The 17,389-nt window shown below is 26.7% G+C and overlaps 1 protein-coding gene and 1 pseudogene across 1 annotated transcript; both read right to left on the reverse strand.

Annotated features, from left to right (window-relative positions):
* Positions 1-6,539: 6,539 nt before the first annotated feature.
* On the reverse strand, positions 6,540-9,607 carry LOC113558201 (zinc finger MYM-type protein 1-like). The gene is made up of 5 exons (XM_026963701.1): positions 9,559-9,607; positions 8,913-8,999; positions 7,931-8,813; positions 6,901-7,836; positions 6,540-6,765 (listed from the first exon to the last, which is right to left on the reverse strand). Exons 1-5 carry the CDS (start codon positions 9,605-9,607, stop codon positions 6,540-6,542), a joined length of 2,181 nt encoding a protein of 726 aa, XP_026819502.1.
* Positions 9,608-10,192: 585 nt separating this feature from the next.
* On the reverse strand, positions 10,193-13,621 carry LOC113555785 (annotated as a pseudogene).
* Positions 13,622-17,389: the final 3,768 nt, after the last annotated feature.

The raw sequence follows: 17,389 nt of genomic DNA on the forward strand, positions 1-17,389 counted from the left end.
TCACAATAACTCGAAGTTGAAGGGAGATAAAAATTTGCTTTGAGATATTTAACTCGAATTATATTAATTTATATTTCTAGGAGAAGTAGGAGAATAAAAAAAAATTCGAGTTGTCAAGTTATCGGGGTTCGAGTTAACACGACTCGACTGTATTATATTATTAAAATATTATTTTGTAACTATGGTTACCAACATTTAGATAGTCCTCGCTCGTTTTTTATTGTATACAATGGGTAATCATTGAATTCAAATTTGACAAAATTCATAGTAGTGATTTACTCAATAACGAGTTACATTCAGTACCTAATACAACAGAACGGTACCCACTTGCTTACCATTTGTTAATATCATAATTAAACTTATCTTTTAAATTGTTTATACATCATAGACAATTAAAGGCAAAATAACACTAGAAAAAATGGATTTTCACCTAAGTAACCACACCAAATTTACCTAGACCATTTTTCAGAAAATTAAATTATATTTAATAATAGATTTTTTCACTTCTTGTTGTTTTTTAGTAACCCAGAAAAACAATTTATCGTTTATTGGTGCATTATAGGATTAACAAAACTCTCAAATACAGTTCGTTTACTCAACACGGGGTTTTAACAAAACAAATAAAAAATTGTATACACAATACGACTTGTACTATTTTTGAGCATATTGCATTCAATTCTTTATTTACACGCTCGACAACAGTCAACAGTCATGTGTTGATATATATTGATTATGTGCAAAATAAAAAATACAATTTTCTCCGTTATCTAGTATATTTCGGGTATACTTCATTGTTAAATAGGTCGCTTAATGTATTAAATTTGAATTAAATATCTGGAATTCATTTCCGGTTTTATTTTTGATAATAATCTAAAATGGAACTTACATACTCATAATTTAGTTAGTAAATTACGATCTCTAACTTATACATTTATTTTACTAAAAAATTTGATTCCTAAACAGACAATGTGTAATACTATACTTTGCTCTATATCAGTCAATTTTTCAATATGGATTATTAATATGGGATATTGGGGTGGTTTCGGTGTTAGTGTACTAAAACAACTTTAAACTAATCAAAATAATAATGTTAGAATATGTTTAAATAAACATACTCTAGACAGTTCTACAAATAAAAATTATAGCGATTTAAATGTATTGCCAATTAAATTCCTTTATAAAAAATTGCTTGTTTGTTTTTAATCGTTTTATTAAAGACAACCACGATAAATCATTTGTTAATAAAAGAGAAAACATAGCGTATGATATTCCTGTTAAATATGCTAAAAAATCTTTCGGTCAATAATTTGTTGATTATTTGGGCCCTACGTATTTTAATTATTTTGAGTAAATATAATATATTATGTTAATTTTTATTAAAAATAATAATAAAGCTATGATACATCAATATAATAATTAAACTTAAATAATATATTAAATAACTGACCATTTTATGAATGGATCTATCAACAAATACCATAATTTTCACGAAATTTTACAAAGTTGAATTGGATTACATAATGGAATATATATCTTTCCCTGTTTTTTTGACAATTTCGTGTTAATATTTCTATAAGATATCACTTTATAGATATTAAATTAAATTATTATTTTATTCCTATCAAGACATTTATTGACAATATTTATTTAATTGTTAATTAAATAAACATCCTTTTTTGCCTTTTTGTGATTGTGTTATCTATAAAATAAACACGACACTGGACTATTTATTAATTCATCTGAATAAGAATCTAAATATATTATCCGTCATAATAAATCATATTTATAATTGTTTTAATTAAATATTAATTTTGAATAGCATATCAATATCAAAGTAATTACAAACAATCTAAACATTTGATGAACCAATAATAAGCTATAATGGTTTCTTAAACATTATTTATTGGCCGGTAATTGATCCATTACATTTTATTGAATCATTAAACATTAAACTAATCAATTTTTCATGTAATAGATTTCATTCTATGTCGATTTCTTAAAAAACTTAGTAATTTCTTCATTCTTATATTTCTTAAGATACGTACAGTCGTACCTTTTTGATTAATTTCAAAGGAATTTTATTACCCTAGCTCTTAAATCAGATTATTTTCATATAGGTTTTAATTAATATTGTTAAAAAAACTAATATAACTTTTTTTTAGTATAGCTATGATGAATGTATTGATTTTTCAATGGTTTGTGTTTTTTTATTTTTGTATTTGAAGACACTTGTACAGTAGTTTTTTTATAATAGCAAAAATGCGCTAATCATCAGCCTAAACGAAGATTTCTTGTAGTAAAATATATCTTTCACAGTAATTATGAAAATAAATACAAACATTATTGTGATCATTTATTAAAATAATTGTTTAGTAATCGCAGTTACAAATAAAAAATATAGGTCGATACTCTTTGTTCAGGCTCTCGTTATCAATCGAATTCAATGATTGATCATTGAATTCAAGACTAAAATGTATCACGTCATCAGTTCTAGTATCGGTATGTACTTAGTGTCTATATATATAAAGTAAATTGCTGTAGTTTGTATAATGTATCTTATCGTTTTTTTTCACAGATTATTTAATGTTAATTTTTTATTAGTCGCAGTTTACATATCGACTTTTAGAAAAGGCGTAATTTTGTCGCAGTTTACGTATAGCCCTATCAGTATTACCCGCCCGGTCCTGGGGTAAATCAAGGTTATCGGTCAAAAAGTCTAGGGACAAAAAGTCCGAAAATACAAAATATTTTATTTAGTTAATATTTATTTTAAAAATTTTAAAAATTTTAAAATATTTGCAGACATTATATGTTATACACATTATGTTATTATATTTTTTTTTTATTTTCTTATTTTCATTTATTATTAATTTTAATTAATTTTAATAGGTATGTAGATACATGTATTTAAAAATATTAACATACAAGCACACGATATCTTAGGAACAACAATATCAAAATTTATTTGTAACTAAATACATTTCACCAAACAATGAATTTTATTTCCACGTCAACTAAACTAAAACTAAAAAAAATATAGTATATATTATAATAAAAAAATATAAATTTGTTATTACTATAGATACCAATAACTATAGTGGATTTCTGTTATATTTTTGTTAATTATACGAAAATATAATAATACAAAATATTTTGCATTTGCAGACTTTTTGACTGAAACGAAAATGTGCTATCTGATTATTAGAACTGAATCTGGACTTTTTGTCCACGATTCGTAAATCAATACCCCACTGCCACTGGACAACCTCACTTACAGTGGCGGTACCAAAGACGGGCCATGGCCCGCCTTGGAAACATCTGACCCACCTAAAAATTTTGATTAAATTTAAGAATTGAAATTATAATTATTAAGTGTTGTTACGTAAATAGAACATATACTAGTAATTTCGTGATCTGGTTTTCCTAACTCACCAAAACTCCTGGTCACTGAGATAGTAACTCAACCACCATTTTTCAAGAAGGGGGAGGTCAAAAACCTTAAGAGTCAAAATAAACAATTTTTTATAACAAAGGTACTGTACTTATATATATAGGGTCAATTGGGTCAAAGGTGAGGAGTCCAAAAAAGGACACTCAGGAGTCAGGGCAGTCCACCCCCGGTCAAACATATGGGCGCAACTAGGGGGAGCTTGGGAGTGCTCCCAATATCAAAATTGGCACTCTCAAATTTTCTATACTGGTTTTTTACAATATTTGTAAAATTTCTGATTTACTAATTAATAACTTATGAGTATTGACCAGAAAAATTAATAATTTATCAAAATATTATAAATGGAAACTTCAAATACGTTTATTATTATTTATTATAGTCTGTAGACTGTAAACCGTACAGTATAGATACACAAATATGTAGAATCAGTAGGTTTTATTTTTAAGAGGACGTAGTACCCGCATATGTTTTCTCTGTCTTACACACGTACATGGTAAATTTTCTTTCACCAGTTTCAGTATTGTACTGTTAATTTTGATATTAAAGTGAATTGACCTATTATACAATTTAAAGGTTATATTATTATCTAGGGTCTCACGTAGCTTTTTAATGTTATTATTATTTTTAAGTAAGTTATGATCTGTTTGAAACTGTACATTTTAAAATTATCATAAATTCATAACTGTTAGATCCTTGCAGTTAACGATTATTTGTGAAAGATCTTTTTCTATAATGCGAAGAGTGAAGAATTGGCTTCGAACAAGCATGCAACAAAATCGTCTTAAAAATCTAGCTTCAATATAATATATTGAAAGAGAAATTACCAATAACATAAATACTGAAAACATTTTAAACATGTTTGCATTAACTAATAACAGAAAAATGAATTTATTATAACAATATATGAGTACTATGATCAGTGCCGTCGCTAGAGGAGGACAAATGGGACAAATGTCTAGGGCCCCCCGATTTTTAATTATCATCTTAATACCGTGAGGCACATTGACATTTTACATAATTACAATTTAAATTAACAAATTATAAGTCTATAATAAATGTATTATTTTATACTACACTTCACACATGTATAATATTAAAATGGAGTACTCTGGGGTACCTAATGACGAATACCTTGTTTAGGGCCCCGCAACACCTAGCGCCGGCACTGATTATGATATTATATTAAATTTTTTTTTGTGTATCATAATTTTGCTTATCATAAATAATAGGGGGCTCTTAGCCTCTTATGTTGTACTATAGGTTTTAGCATTCCCATACATTTTATCCTAATTGCGTCCATGGTCAAACCCCCTTTATTCAACTATCATACAACTATGCCTGCCCAAATATATGTTGGCCTCCCTTTGGTCCGCCCTGGGAAAAATTCCTGGCGCCGCCACTGCTCACCTAACCATATAAGTGGATTGCAGGATTGGATATTTTATTCCGTAGCTTCTCTGGTGCTGTTTTATAATATATATTAATGTGTGAAACGGTTAAAGTCGATATCCGAGTATCTACTATCTAGTAATCACTAATTAGTCACCTTCATTGAAAATTGATTTATATGCAAGATGCAACTTAACATTTTATAGAAACGCTTGTAAAATTAATATGGATATTTATATAATGTTTATATCCTCAGTGTATTGCCTAAATAGTTTGCAATTATTAAATCCATCTTTAAACCATATTTTAAATATTACATTAAAATAACTAAAATTGTTATTCTTCGCTTAAATATCGTATTTAGACCAAATTTGAAGTTCAAATGTTCAAAATCAAACTGTGTTCGTGACGTTCATGTTCATACTTTTTAAAATTGTTTACAGTATAAATTACTAATAAGGAATATTGAATACAATTTTCAAATCTTTGCTATAAAAATTGAAATATTTTTTTAAAAAAATGGCGTTTTTGTATTTTAAATGGCTATAGTAAAAAGTTATAAGGAACAGAGGAACCTTAAATTGATTAAGTTTTTGACCTGGTGAAAAATTCAATACCTATCTACTATAATTTGTTTGTGAATTACAACAAAATAATTAAATCATTTGAAAATAAATCAATATCCAATTTCATTAAAAAAAACTTCATACGGTCATAAATTATATTTAAAATATCATGCTTATCCTTTTTTTTTTTAATTCCAACAATAATAGATTATACAGATCTTTATACTACATTTTCAAAGTTTTTGATAAGCAAAAATTAAAAAAAAAAAAATTATAGAGAAAAAATGGATGTTTCTATAAATTGTTCAATAACTCAAATTATATTATATATTAGAAACACATAAAACATTCTGTGAAAATTTCAAATGTCTAAGGTGATTCATTTTTAAGTTAGGTACATAGCAAAAAAATTTTTGTCAAAAACTGGTTTTTCATAAAAATTTCAGTTTTCCCTTAATTTTTTGTTTTAATTTTATCAGAAAAATACTGGGTATTTTAAATTTTGAATTTGCCAAAATAAAAACAAGATACAATTTTCTATGTGAAACCACCCTATAATAAAATGAAAATCGATGCATTTTTTCGACTACTGATCTTGTTTATATAAAAAAAACAATCATTTTAAAATCAATAACTTCATCACTCCATTCAAAATCTAAAATATTAAACAGATGAATAGATAATAAATAACATTATCAAGCTACAGCAATTCTACACTATGTACCCATATTAGTTACAAGAGATTTGTAATTAAACATAATATTAAGCTAGTCACTGCCGTAACTAGACTACTTGAGGCCTGTGTGCAAGCCCAAATCTTGAGGCCCAACTATAAATTTTTCCAATAGATACCACAAATAATTTTTAACAAATATATGTCTTATAGCTGGGGGTCATTCTGAAAATATATGTGACACCCAGAATGGTAAAAATTGCTTAGTTAATTTATAATAATAATAATTATTATTATTATTATATTATGTATGATTCTTTTGTAAATCTACATTTGCAAAAACCATATAATACATTTGAATTTTGAAGTGTTAAAAAATTTAACATAATAACATCACCAATAATAAAATAGATAAACAAAATATATTGAATTTTAAAACATTCTACAGTTATCTATATTTCTATTTCAAAAAATTCTTTTTTCTAGCTTTTACATTAGCAAATTTATCAATAATAGTATCTACATCGATTCGTGATGTATTAAGCCTCTCAATATTTAATACAGCAATATTGTTTAGTCGATCTTGTGATATCGTATTCCGTAGATAATTTTTAATCAGTTTAAGTTTGGAAAATGAACGTTCTGCTGAAGCTGATGTCACAGGAATAGTCATAAATATACAATAACTTGTAAAAATATCAGGAAATATAATTGTTAAATCATTACTATTTAAATATTCTGCTAAATTTTGAATAGTCATTTTTTTTAAATTTTCACTTTTTAAATTAGTTTTTAAAAAATTCTTCAATGATAAAATTTGCCATGTGAAATCTGAGTTGACATCATCTCTGTATTTATTTATAAAATCATAAGATGATCCTATCAATTTTTCTTCTGATATTGTAATCATTGTGTTTGGTATTAATATACCAAAATTATCATTAATTACTTGCATGCCAATAAATCTCTCTTTGAGCTTTTGTAAAGTAGTATCTATTAAAGGATTAAATATGGTCACTTTAAAATTATCTTCTGTTACGGTCAGCCTTCTATCATTATCAAACTCATCATGGAACTTAGTTGCAAATCGTTGACGTTTGTGAAGAAACATAAATGGTATATTCCAAAATTTGCATACAGTTTTAGAGTTATCTACAAATGTATCATACTCATCTCTTAGTTTTGAAATTTCTGCATGCGCATTTTTTAACAGCTCAAATGCTTGTTGTAAATCTATAGAAACAGATTGCAGAATTTTGGAAACAACAAACAAAGACTTCAATATTTTTTCCCAAATACATAAAAGTAAAACAAACTCTGCTGATTCAAGTTTCTTTTTAAGAGCTGTGGCTATATTAATTTCATCTTTTTTAGTACTAGTTAACTGAATTCTTGTAAAAGCTTTTAAAACATCCACAAAACGCTGTTTCAATGAAAATAATGCATTGTGGCGTGCCTCCCAACGCGTAGCGCATACCTTTTTTAATGTTATTTTTCTTAATTTTGAACTTTCTTCTTCTCCAAGAGCTAGTTGAGACCATCGCGGTGCACTGGAACTAAAAAAATTGTATACATCTTGAACAGTTTCAAAAAACGTTGATATTTCTCTAGTACTTTTGGCAGCATCGCTTATGACCAAATTTAAATTATGAGAGCAACAATGTACAAATGTGGCATTTGGTACTATTTCAAGAATTCTTTTTTGAACACCTGAGTTAGTACCACTCATGACAGCTGCTCCATCATATCCCTGACCTCTACATTTTTCTATATTTAATCGATATGAGGATAAAGTATGTTGCAAAAGTTTAGCATAATCAGAGGCACCGTGTTTTTTTTAATAAAAAAAACCCTAAAAATGATTCTCTAATTTCTATATGCTTTTTTTCATAATCAACAACAGTGTAACGAATGATAAGACTAACTTGATCTTCTTTAGTTATATCTTGTGTTGAGTCTATGATAACTGAGAAAAAACAACTTGATCTAATGTCATCACAAATTATACGACAAAGATCAGAAGATAAAATATCTATTATTTCGTTCTGGATCAATGGACTGAGATACTTAATGTTTTGTTTTTCGTCATTCATTATATTATTTAAGACGGGATCAAACTCTGCAAGTAATTTAACAGTTCGTAAAAAATTACCTTCATTAGGATTTTTTATCTTCAAACTACCTTCATTACCACGCAATCCTGAATTACCGGCAGTCAAACATAAAATGATTTTTATTATACGTTTTAATACATTTCTCCATAACATAGCCTCTTGAGAGTACTGATTTTCTATATTTATATCTATAGTTTGGTTTTTAATCCATAAAGATCTAACTTTAGATGCATACAAGTGTTGTATGGATGCTTCGTGCCGTTGTATACTTTGGGATAAATGTTGCCAATCACTCACACCTTCTATCCATTCTTTATTGAATTTCCCACTCATTCGATCAGCGAATAGCCAACACGTTTCACAATATGCCACATCTAACAACACTGAATAACATAGCCAATCACGTGGAATTTTTAAACCACCTTTTGTTACCATATAGTAATAATGTAAAGAAAAGCATCTGTTTTCAGTCCTGGGAAATTCTATGCTAGGCCTACATGAGCCAAATTTCAGTATGCTTCTTTTCAATGTATCTGTTACTGCTTCATCAAATTTTCCACGGTCGGTTGGGTAATCTGATTTTAAGTCTAGTTCATAGCCCATACCGCAAACATTATTTTCTAACAGATAATATATTAGATTATAATTTATAAGATAGATAGAAAAAGGTTCAAATAGAAAACAGATCAGTCAACATAAAATATTACTCAAAAAAATACCTGTATCCTTGTTTTGTTCAGTTTCAATATTATATTTTGATGTTAATGTTTGTCCATCGGCATCATCCTGAACTAGTTCATGAATATCTAAAATTAGTAAAATTAGTATAATTAGATAGTCAAAAGTAGTATAATTTGACTCCCCTTCATAAAAAGTAACTTAAGAGTAATTTAGTTACAATTTTGAAAAAGAATCAGTAATCAATTTTATATTTTGATGGTATGTCCATCATCATGAACTGGCTGAACTAGTTGATGAATATTAAAAATTAAAAATAAATAGGTATAGTAAGAATTTTTTCACAGGTGAACACAGTAAAAGTAGAGCTAGTAAAACATACTTGAAATTACTGTTAATCTGTGAAATATAATTGTATACAAATCCCCAAAATTGTTAAAACACAGAATAAAACTATACAAAAAGCATAGGTAGGTATACATTTTTGAATTTTTTTATATAATTATTTAGTCAACTACTCATGTTTAATTGGTTAGTGGTTAAAACTCTTGATTATTACCTAATAACTTAGGTAATAACTTAGCCATTTAATATTGTAAACTACAAAAATATGTTTATAAAATAACTTACCTTTAGCCCAACAAAGTAAGGAACTTGACAATTTTTTATTTTCTTCCTGACGTTTACATTTTATTTTTCGTTTTTCACAACCACTCAAAAATGTTCTTTTTGACATAATTGAAGGAACTTATAAATAAAATGTAAATACAGTATACACGGTACACGCTTTACTAGACTGTACTTAGAACTTAATTCAAAAGTGTACATTAACACCGATGCGCATTCAAAATAGATCAAAAGCAAGCAGTCTGCTGTATACAAATAGTTTGAATGCGTTTTGGTAAGACTGGGAGGGAAGGGAAAACGGCAGTATCAGAAATTCCAGCCGATAAGCAGCCAATACGTTACAATACCAAAACTATTAATAGATATGATAATAATAATAACAACAATAATAACGTCATAATAACGAAAAGTCAGACTAAAATAGCTATAATTTTACTTCTTAATTTCAATAAGGGCCACAGTGTATAGTATAAGTAAATAACATTGGTTTAATTTCCAAATAAATAATAAATATTTGATATTATTTTATGTCATTAGATTTTTGAATTTTTGGGGCCCCTTAATTAAGTATGAGGCCCGTGGCCCGTGTGCAATGCACATTCTGCACACCCGGTTTTTACGGCACTGAAGCTAGTATAATAGCTTATTTATTGATTCAAAAATTAAAATTATATAAACACCGTTAAATCAAACTTACAAAAAAATCTAAAATTGATAGTACAACAAAAAGTATGTATTATCTTAATTACTAACAAAATGTATGTTCTTTACATAAAGTTCTGAAATGTGGTGGACTGTCGACGACAATTGCACCATAAATTTGGGTACCGTTATTTGGTAAAGTTTTCATTGACTAGGTATTTGTGATTGGATTGTAAATTTCTATTGAATCCAAAATAGTATGGTTGTTAATTCCACCCATTACATACAATAAACCAACCAATGTAAATACTCCTGAATTTAAAAAGTAATTAAAATTCGATACATTTTTTAAAAAGATTTTTTTGAATCAATTAATTATAATAGTCAGTAGTCACCAGAATTATATCGACCCAAATGCATATCAGTAATAGGAGTCCAAACTCCAGTACTTGGTTGATAGATCTCGCAACTTTTATGAACAGATGGCCCATGAATACCACCAATAGCATACATTACACCGTTTAAGACTCCAACACCAACACCACTGCGATTTACAGACATTTCTGCAACTGGTACCCATGTGTCAAGACTGGGATCATAATATTCGACAGATTTTAAATATGTTGAATTTAAGCCGCCTACCTACAAGAATTATTTTAATTAATTGGATGAAAAATTCAAAATTAAATATATATTTACCGCATATAAAAGGTTATTGAGTATTCCAACACCAACACTACTTCTCTTACAATGCATACTAGATACAATTTGCCATTTTTAAATACCAACATCAAAAACCTCTACACTATTTAAATAACTAGTACCATCATGTCCACCAATCTGATATTAATATGATATATTTAAAACATAAGTTTAATTATTTATTAATGTAACTTACAGCATATATACAATTGTCTAATGTACCAACTCCTAAATCGTTTCTACTAACTAACATGTTAACCATTTGTACGCAACAGGGTGATTGTAATGATAAATCAAGCATTTCAACAGTTTGAGAACCTGATACAACTATCACAAATTTATTTTTTAGAACACCAAGACCAGCTATTTTGTGGCTTTTAATCATTTTTGGTGCATTCTGCCATTACCATAGGTTAGTAAATGGGTCATATCAATTTGTATAACTCTTATGCGATGTTGGTGACATACTCAATACTATAACTACCTACAAAAAAAAAAAAAATTAATAAAATAATGTTTATGATAAACAAATAATTTTAGCAAGGATCATACTTTCTGTAAACTATCAAATTGTCTAGGTGTACATCTAATCGTTTGTGAAATAGTGAAAGGATAAACCGACTTCAATACAAAAAACTCTAACGCTTCAAATACATATTTATTACTTAAAAACATAATAAAATAACAAATATCAATTCATAATAAACTATAGGCATATTTGAAAAATAAAACCACACATTTAAGACTATTTTTAACAATAGGTTCATTAGCTACTTTTTCTAATAAATATTGTTTTGAAACTAATGGCAAGCGTACATGCTCCATCAAATCAGGCAAGAACTCTTTTCTACAATCCAAATCATGTCTTACCCAATTAAGAACAGATTCAAAAACCTAAATAAATACAATTTAATTATTATTACATAACAATATATAATTGTATAAGAATAATACTTATTACAGGCAAAACGCATAGTAATATATTATTTTATTATATCATCTATTATCATCCACCCAAATTAGTTTAGGAAAAAAAAATGTTTTCTAAAACCCAATTTATGTTTTATTTAATCAACAACACATTCAAATACCTATTAGTTATTGCAATAAATGAACATAATTTAATTAAAAGAGGTAACAAATTATAATAAATCAGTTATTTTTTTCTTACTTAAACATTTATAGTAGAACCTCATTAATCCAGACTTTCCTTAATCTGGACGCTAATTAAGGCTGATTTCATGATTATTTTATTCTAAAATACAAGTTATAACAAATTATACTATTTAAATATTGTTATTAACATTTTCCTTTCTTCACCTAATACTATGTATGTATCTTGTACCACCTTAAAAATTATAAAACATGTATTTTAGTTATTTTGTTTAATCCAGACTTTCATTAAAACAGTCAACCTAGAGCCCCAATTAGTCCAAATTAATGAGGTTCTACTGTATTTATATTATTGCCCGCCCAATTAATTGTATTGCTTCCCAGAATTTGAAGAATATTTTTCAAAGCTAGATCTTGTAATAAATACAATTATTACAATTAAAAATGTGGGAAAGTGGTTAACATTCTGATGTACATTTTAGGTATTAAGTGAATTGTTATAATGAATGTATTAAATTATTTTAATTCAGTAATAAACCAATATAAATTAAAAACAATTCTGAGCAGAGATCTATCAGCTTATATCACTAAGAAGTATATTTCATGATAAGTTTTAGTATTCCTTAGTAATTGATGCCTAGGTCATATTATTACCCCCACAACAGCCCTGAAAACAATCAAATATTAATTTATTTTGTGCGAAACAAGATCTATATTATACTTCTTTTAAACGGCCACTATATAAGATTATATTATATATATAAGCAAATTTAACTTGATTCATAATATTAAAATACAATAATAATTAATTTTAGTTTGCTTACTTTTTCTTCTAATGGAACTAAAAGGTCACTACAGGAAATTAGATTAATCAATTCTTTAGAAGATAAAGATAGAAATTCATCATATCCAATTACTTCTCTGAAAATAATAAAAATGTACCTGTATACAATTTACTTACATAAACATACAATTAAGTTAAGTATCATACATTAACTGTTTTTTAATATAGGCTTGAGAATTTGACGATAATTCCCTACAGTTATGAAAGATAGAAAATCTATTGATACCAATAGAATTTGTAGGATCTAGTTGATTTTGTAAAAAATTAACACATGCATCTGTTACATAGTTTAACTGTAAAAGATTTGCAGCTGGTAACAAATCCTTGGACAATCAACAATAATAAAATTAAAAATTATTTTTGTAAGTACATAACAAATCAAATAAATTATACCTGTACATTTTTTTCAGTGATCATTATTTTACTAGTATAAATATAATCAATTAACAGTTGTAAAATGGTGGAATCTAACTCTTTTATTTTGACAAGATAGTTATTACTTTCAGCAAAATTATTAGAAAACATAGATTTGAAATAATAGGTAGCTGATACCAATATATTTTTATGGCCAAATATTATAGTACCACCATCTGTTTGTAACTTAATATCACAGAACTTTTCATTTCTAAAATAATAAATTCATAACAAATAATTATTTTGTGAGCAGCTAAAAACACTTATAACATACTTGCGCTAAAGCTGAAAGACTTCTCACAAGGATAGAACTCTATCCTTGTGAGAACTATCTTTATAATTTGTAGGTTTACATCTATTAAACTTTAGAACAGATTTTTGTACAGCATTTATCTCTTTCACAGACATAATACCTATTAAATTATATGAAATATGATTGATAATTTATTGTATGAATACTTAATTTAAGTCTATAAGAAATAATAACCCACAAAATAGTTCTCATAAATAATTACTAAATTGTTATAAAAATAAATAATTGTTAAAATTACTAATTAGCATTAAATCAATAATAATATTCCTGTTATAACATGTGATCTGTTTTTGGCATAAATTAATTAAATCTATCATATTGCTAATAACAAGGGCACAGGTATTATTTCATTTACAATTTTTCTCCTATTATTCTGATTTATTGCTAAGTAAGTGTGTTTCATGTGAATACAAATTAAAATCTAAAAATGTTAAATGAAATTTTTATTTTTCAAATATATTTTAAAAGAATTTATAAAAAATTCCACATTATAAAATTATTAAATTGTAAACAAGTCGAAATAGGTGCATGATATATATATATATATATTATATATTGGTAAATGTAATTTACATAATAATATAAATTGTTGTACAGATAAGATATACTATATACATCAGTCATCAGCCAAAAGAATGATACAGTCAGCTGTCCATCAGCCAAAAATCTAATAATTTTATGAAATGAAGATAATTTCAAGTTGATATTTATACAATATAATAGAAATTTGTGAAATGTGACTATTTGGTAATTATGTGATAATCTGTTCTTTAGTCTCTTTGTGAATGTTGAGCAATTATGTTCTTTTATTTTCGTGTAAATATGTGGAAAATTAAGCAATCTATTTTTGTATTAAAAAAATATGTTTTAGAATTTTGTATGAATGTGTTTTAATTATGAATTAATACTAATATACTAATACGGTACTTTTCTTCTGTAAATTGTATGAAACTTAAGTAAGAACTGAACAAAGATAAATAGTAACACACTATATTGAAAGTTAGAAGCATAAATGGACATTTAATTGAAAAAAATATCAGCAAAACATTTCTATGACTAGGTAACAACATTTTCCTAAAAATCATAGTTTTCTAAAGATTTGAGTAAAACTATGTTATCTGTTAATATTCCATTGCATCAAATCAATAATCCAAAATATTGTTTATTTTTGGAAACATATATGAAAATAATCCAAATTAAAGTATATTAAGTAATAAATTATATTTACTCTAATACTTAAATAAAAATAAGAGATACCTAATATAAAGGAAAACAAAATTAAGGTCTCAATAAACAATACTACAGGTCTAATGGAAGATGCTTAGCTAACATTGTGATTGTTAAATTTCAAACTGACCAACCAAGAAGAGAATAATATTTATTTTATTTAATACAGAAATGTTTGAGAAAACAAATTATTTGATCAATGAATACCTTTTTGGCCTTTCTTTGGACAGTATTTGTTATAACAACATCTTTGTTTATTAGTGACACTTTGCCTACTGCTTAGTGCCTTCTTATAAAGAGACTACAATATTAGAGTACCTACTCTATTAAAAAATTATCCATGTAACCAATATGGTCCATTACTTACAAAACAATATGAAGAACATTTTTTTAAATCGACAATTATATTGCTAGAATTAAACAAATACTTTAGAAAGTACCAAGCTGAAAGTGAACTATTCTTTAAAATAATAAAGTACCAAGTATACCATTACTAATAAAACCTATCATCATACATTAGACTGGAGTAAGTAGCTTGAGGCTGTAATGAAATGAAGTGTTGCGTAAGAACTGGTTCCTAATAAAGGTGTTCAATAAAAGTATCACAAAATATTTTTACTCAGACTTTTAAAAATAAAACAACATGTGTATATATATATATTTTGTAAAATTTAAATATTATTTAAGAAAAAAAATGATGAAAATAAATGTGGAATTATTATTTATTAAATATTTATTTGAAGTAACCTGTGAACTGTAAAATAATAAATAATAATAATAAATTAATAAAAATGAGATAAAAATAACTGCAAAAAAGTTTAACTACTTCAACGTCCATGCTCTACTAATAACACTATAACAATTAACATATAATAAAATATTGTTGAAAAAAGACGCTTCAAAAATGATTATATTGTTGAATTCAAAAATAAATAAATAAAATATGTAGATTTTTACAATGCTTACATACTAATAATGCATGTAAACAGTAAAATAACATAAAGTAGAAAATTATCACATGTAATATTTGTGAGGCGTGACTATAGGTACCTTTGTCACATTTATACAACAGCATCAAACACAATAGACATAATGCAGTATTTTTAAGTTTTTTATAGTTAAATTTAAAACTCATGTTACTAGTGTTACTCACTAAGTCACAAACATGGATGATAATCGAAACTCTACTGTATATTGAATTTTTTTTAGAGAAAGTCAAAAATCTATACATTTTTAGTAAAACATGCCAAAAAAATATATTATTTGAATTGACAGGTATGTGAATAAGTGGTCAATGGTCATCCAACACTCCGGGAATCCAAGTATCCAACGTAATCATATCTCATCAAAAACACTCCGTGTAAAAATATTGCTAAGTAAAAAAAATCACTTAAATTAGAAAAGTTGTGATATCAATAATTGGCTAAGTAATTTCATAAATTCATTAATATAGAAGTATTTTACTGTTTGTATTTAATGTACCTTGTGTAACAAAGTTATAAGATGATATAGGACATAGGTAACTGCCAACCGGTAATCGCAGTAGAACATATTATATATTGCATTATTATCAATGTATTTTAGATTCTGAACGGAGTGATGAATGAATAAATTGGAAAATATGCAAAATAAAATTTTCAACAAATTTTTTAACATGAAATTTAAAATAATATATTTAATTTTACAGATTTTTAATGTTTTTCATAGAATAATATGGTGGTAGGTATCGACAGGAATACAACTGCAGCACAATAAGTCGATAATACAACGAATCCAATGATAGTGCGATAGTACGACGCGACTGACTCGATTTAAAAAAAAGCAATTTATTGGAAACGGACGGAATTGTCCGATTTAATCGACGATAACAACGGTCTAAGCCATAAGGCCGTTTATTTCGGATGCGTACCATCTTAAAATAAAACAATTTGTTTTCATTCACATATTCGTAGCTCGTAGGCGGTTGTTTGTTAGGTTAACTAAATTTAGTTTTTAAAAATATGCCCATAAACAGTATTTATAACTCCAAATTAGCAAAATAGTTCCTATAATTTATAATTATGTGAAAATATACCCAAAAATAGCAGTAAAAACCGTAAATATGCAAAAAAATAGCAAAATAAAATTTCGTGTATGACATCAGAGAAGTGTGAAACATATTTGTATCTTACTTTGGATGTTCTGGGACGAACTAAGCAAAATATACATTTGCTAGAACATCCGAGCCCTGCTTATAAATTATGAATCCTTATTTTGCTAATATTAAGATTACCTTGTGGCTTGTACTATATTTATAATTTTTGACTGTACATACCTATGTTAATGTATAAATGGGTCCAGGCGGTTTAGCCCGTAAAATAAATTAATAATTTAGAATTTCAAAGTAGGTATAGCCGGTATAGGTATCATACAATCTCCAAACAAAAATAGCCATAAAAACAAAAATGCGAATATACAGGCTGGCCGCCTAAACAAGTAACATATTATAAATAATATTACACTCAATGCCACCAACCCGAGTTCATCTCGTGACAACATAGACGACTTTTCAAATGGTGAGTAGACACATATGTTTAACAAAAGACATTTATTACATTCATCCGATCCACGTTCTCCTGACCCCACTATAAATAAAA

This window comes from Rhopalosiphum maidis, chromosome 4 (genome assembly GCF_003676215.2).
Source record: "Rhopalosiphum maidis isolate BTI-1 chromosome 4, ASM367621v3, whole genome shotgun sequence".
In the NCBI taxonomy this organism is placed as follows: domain Eukaryota; kingdom Metazoa; phylum Arthropoda; class Insecta; order Hemiptera; family Aphididae; genus Rhopalosiphum; species Rhopalosiphum maidis.

What these genes read in the sequence shown, in the direction of transcription:
- LOC113558201 (XM_026963701.1), bottom strand. Translation starts at nt 9,607, where the DNA reads ATGTCAAAAAGAACATTTTTGAGTGGTTGTGAAAAACGAAAAATAAAA. An exon ending in TGAACAAAACAAGGATACAG is followed by an intron (nt 8,814 to 8,912) that starts GTATTTTTTTGA and finishes ATTATCTGTTAG; the next exon opens with AAAATAATGTTTGCGGTATG. An exon ending in ATTAGAGAATCATTTTTAGG is followed by an intron (nt 7,837 to 7,930) that starts GTTTTTTTTATT and finishes AGAAAAATGTAG; the next exon opens with AGGTCAGGGATATGATGGAG.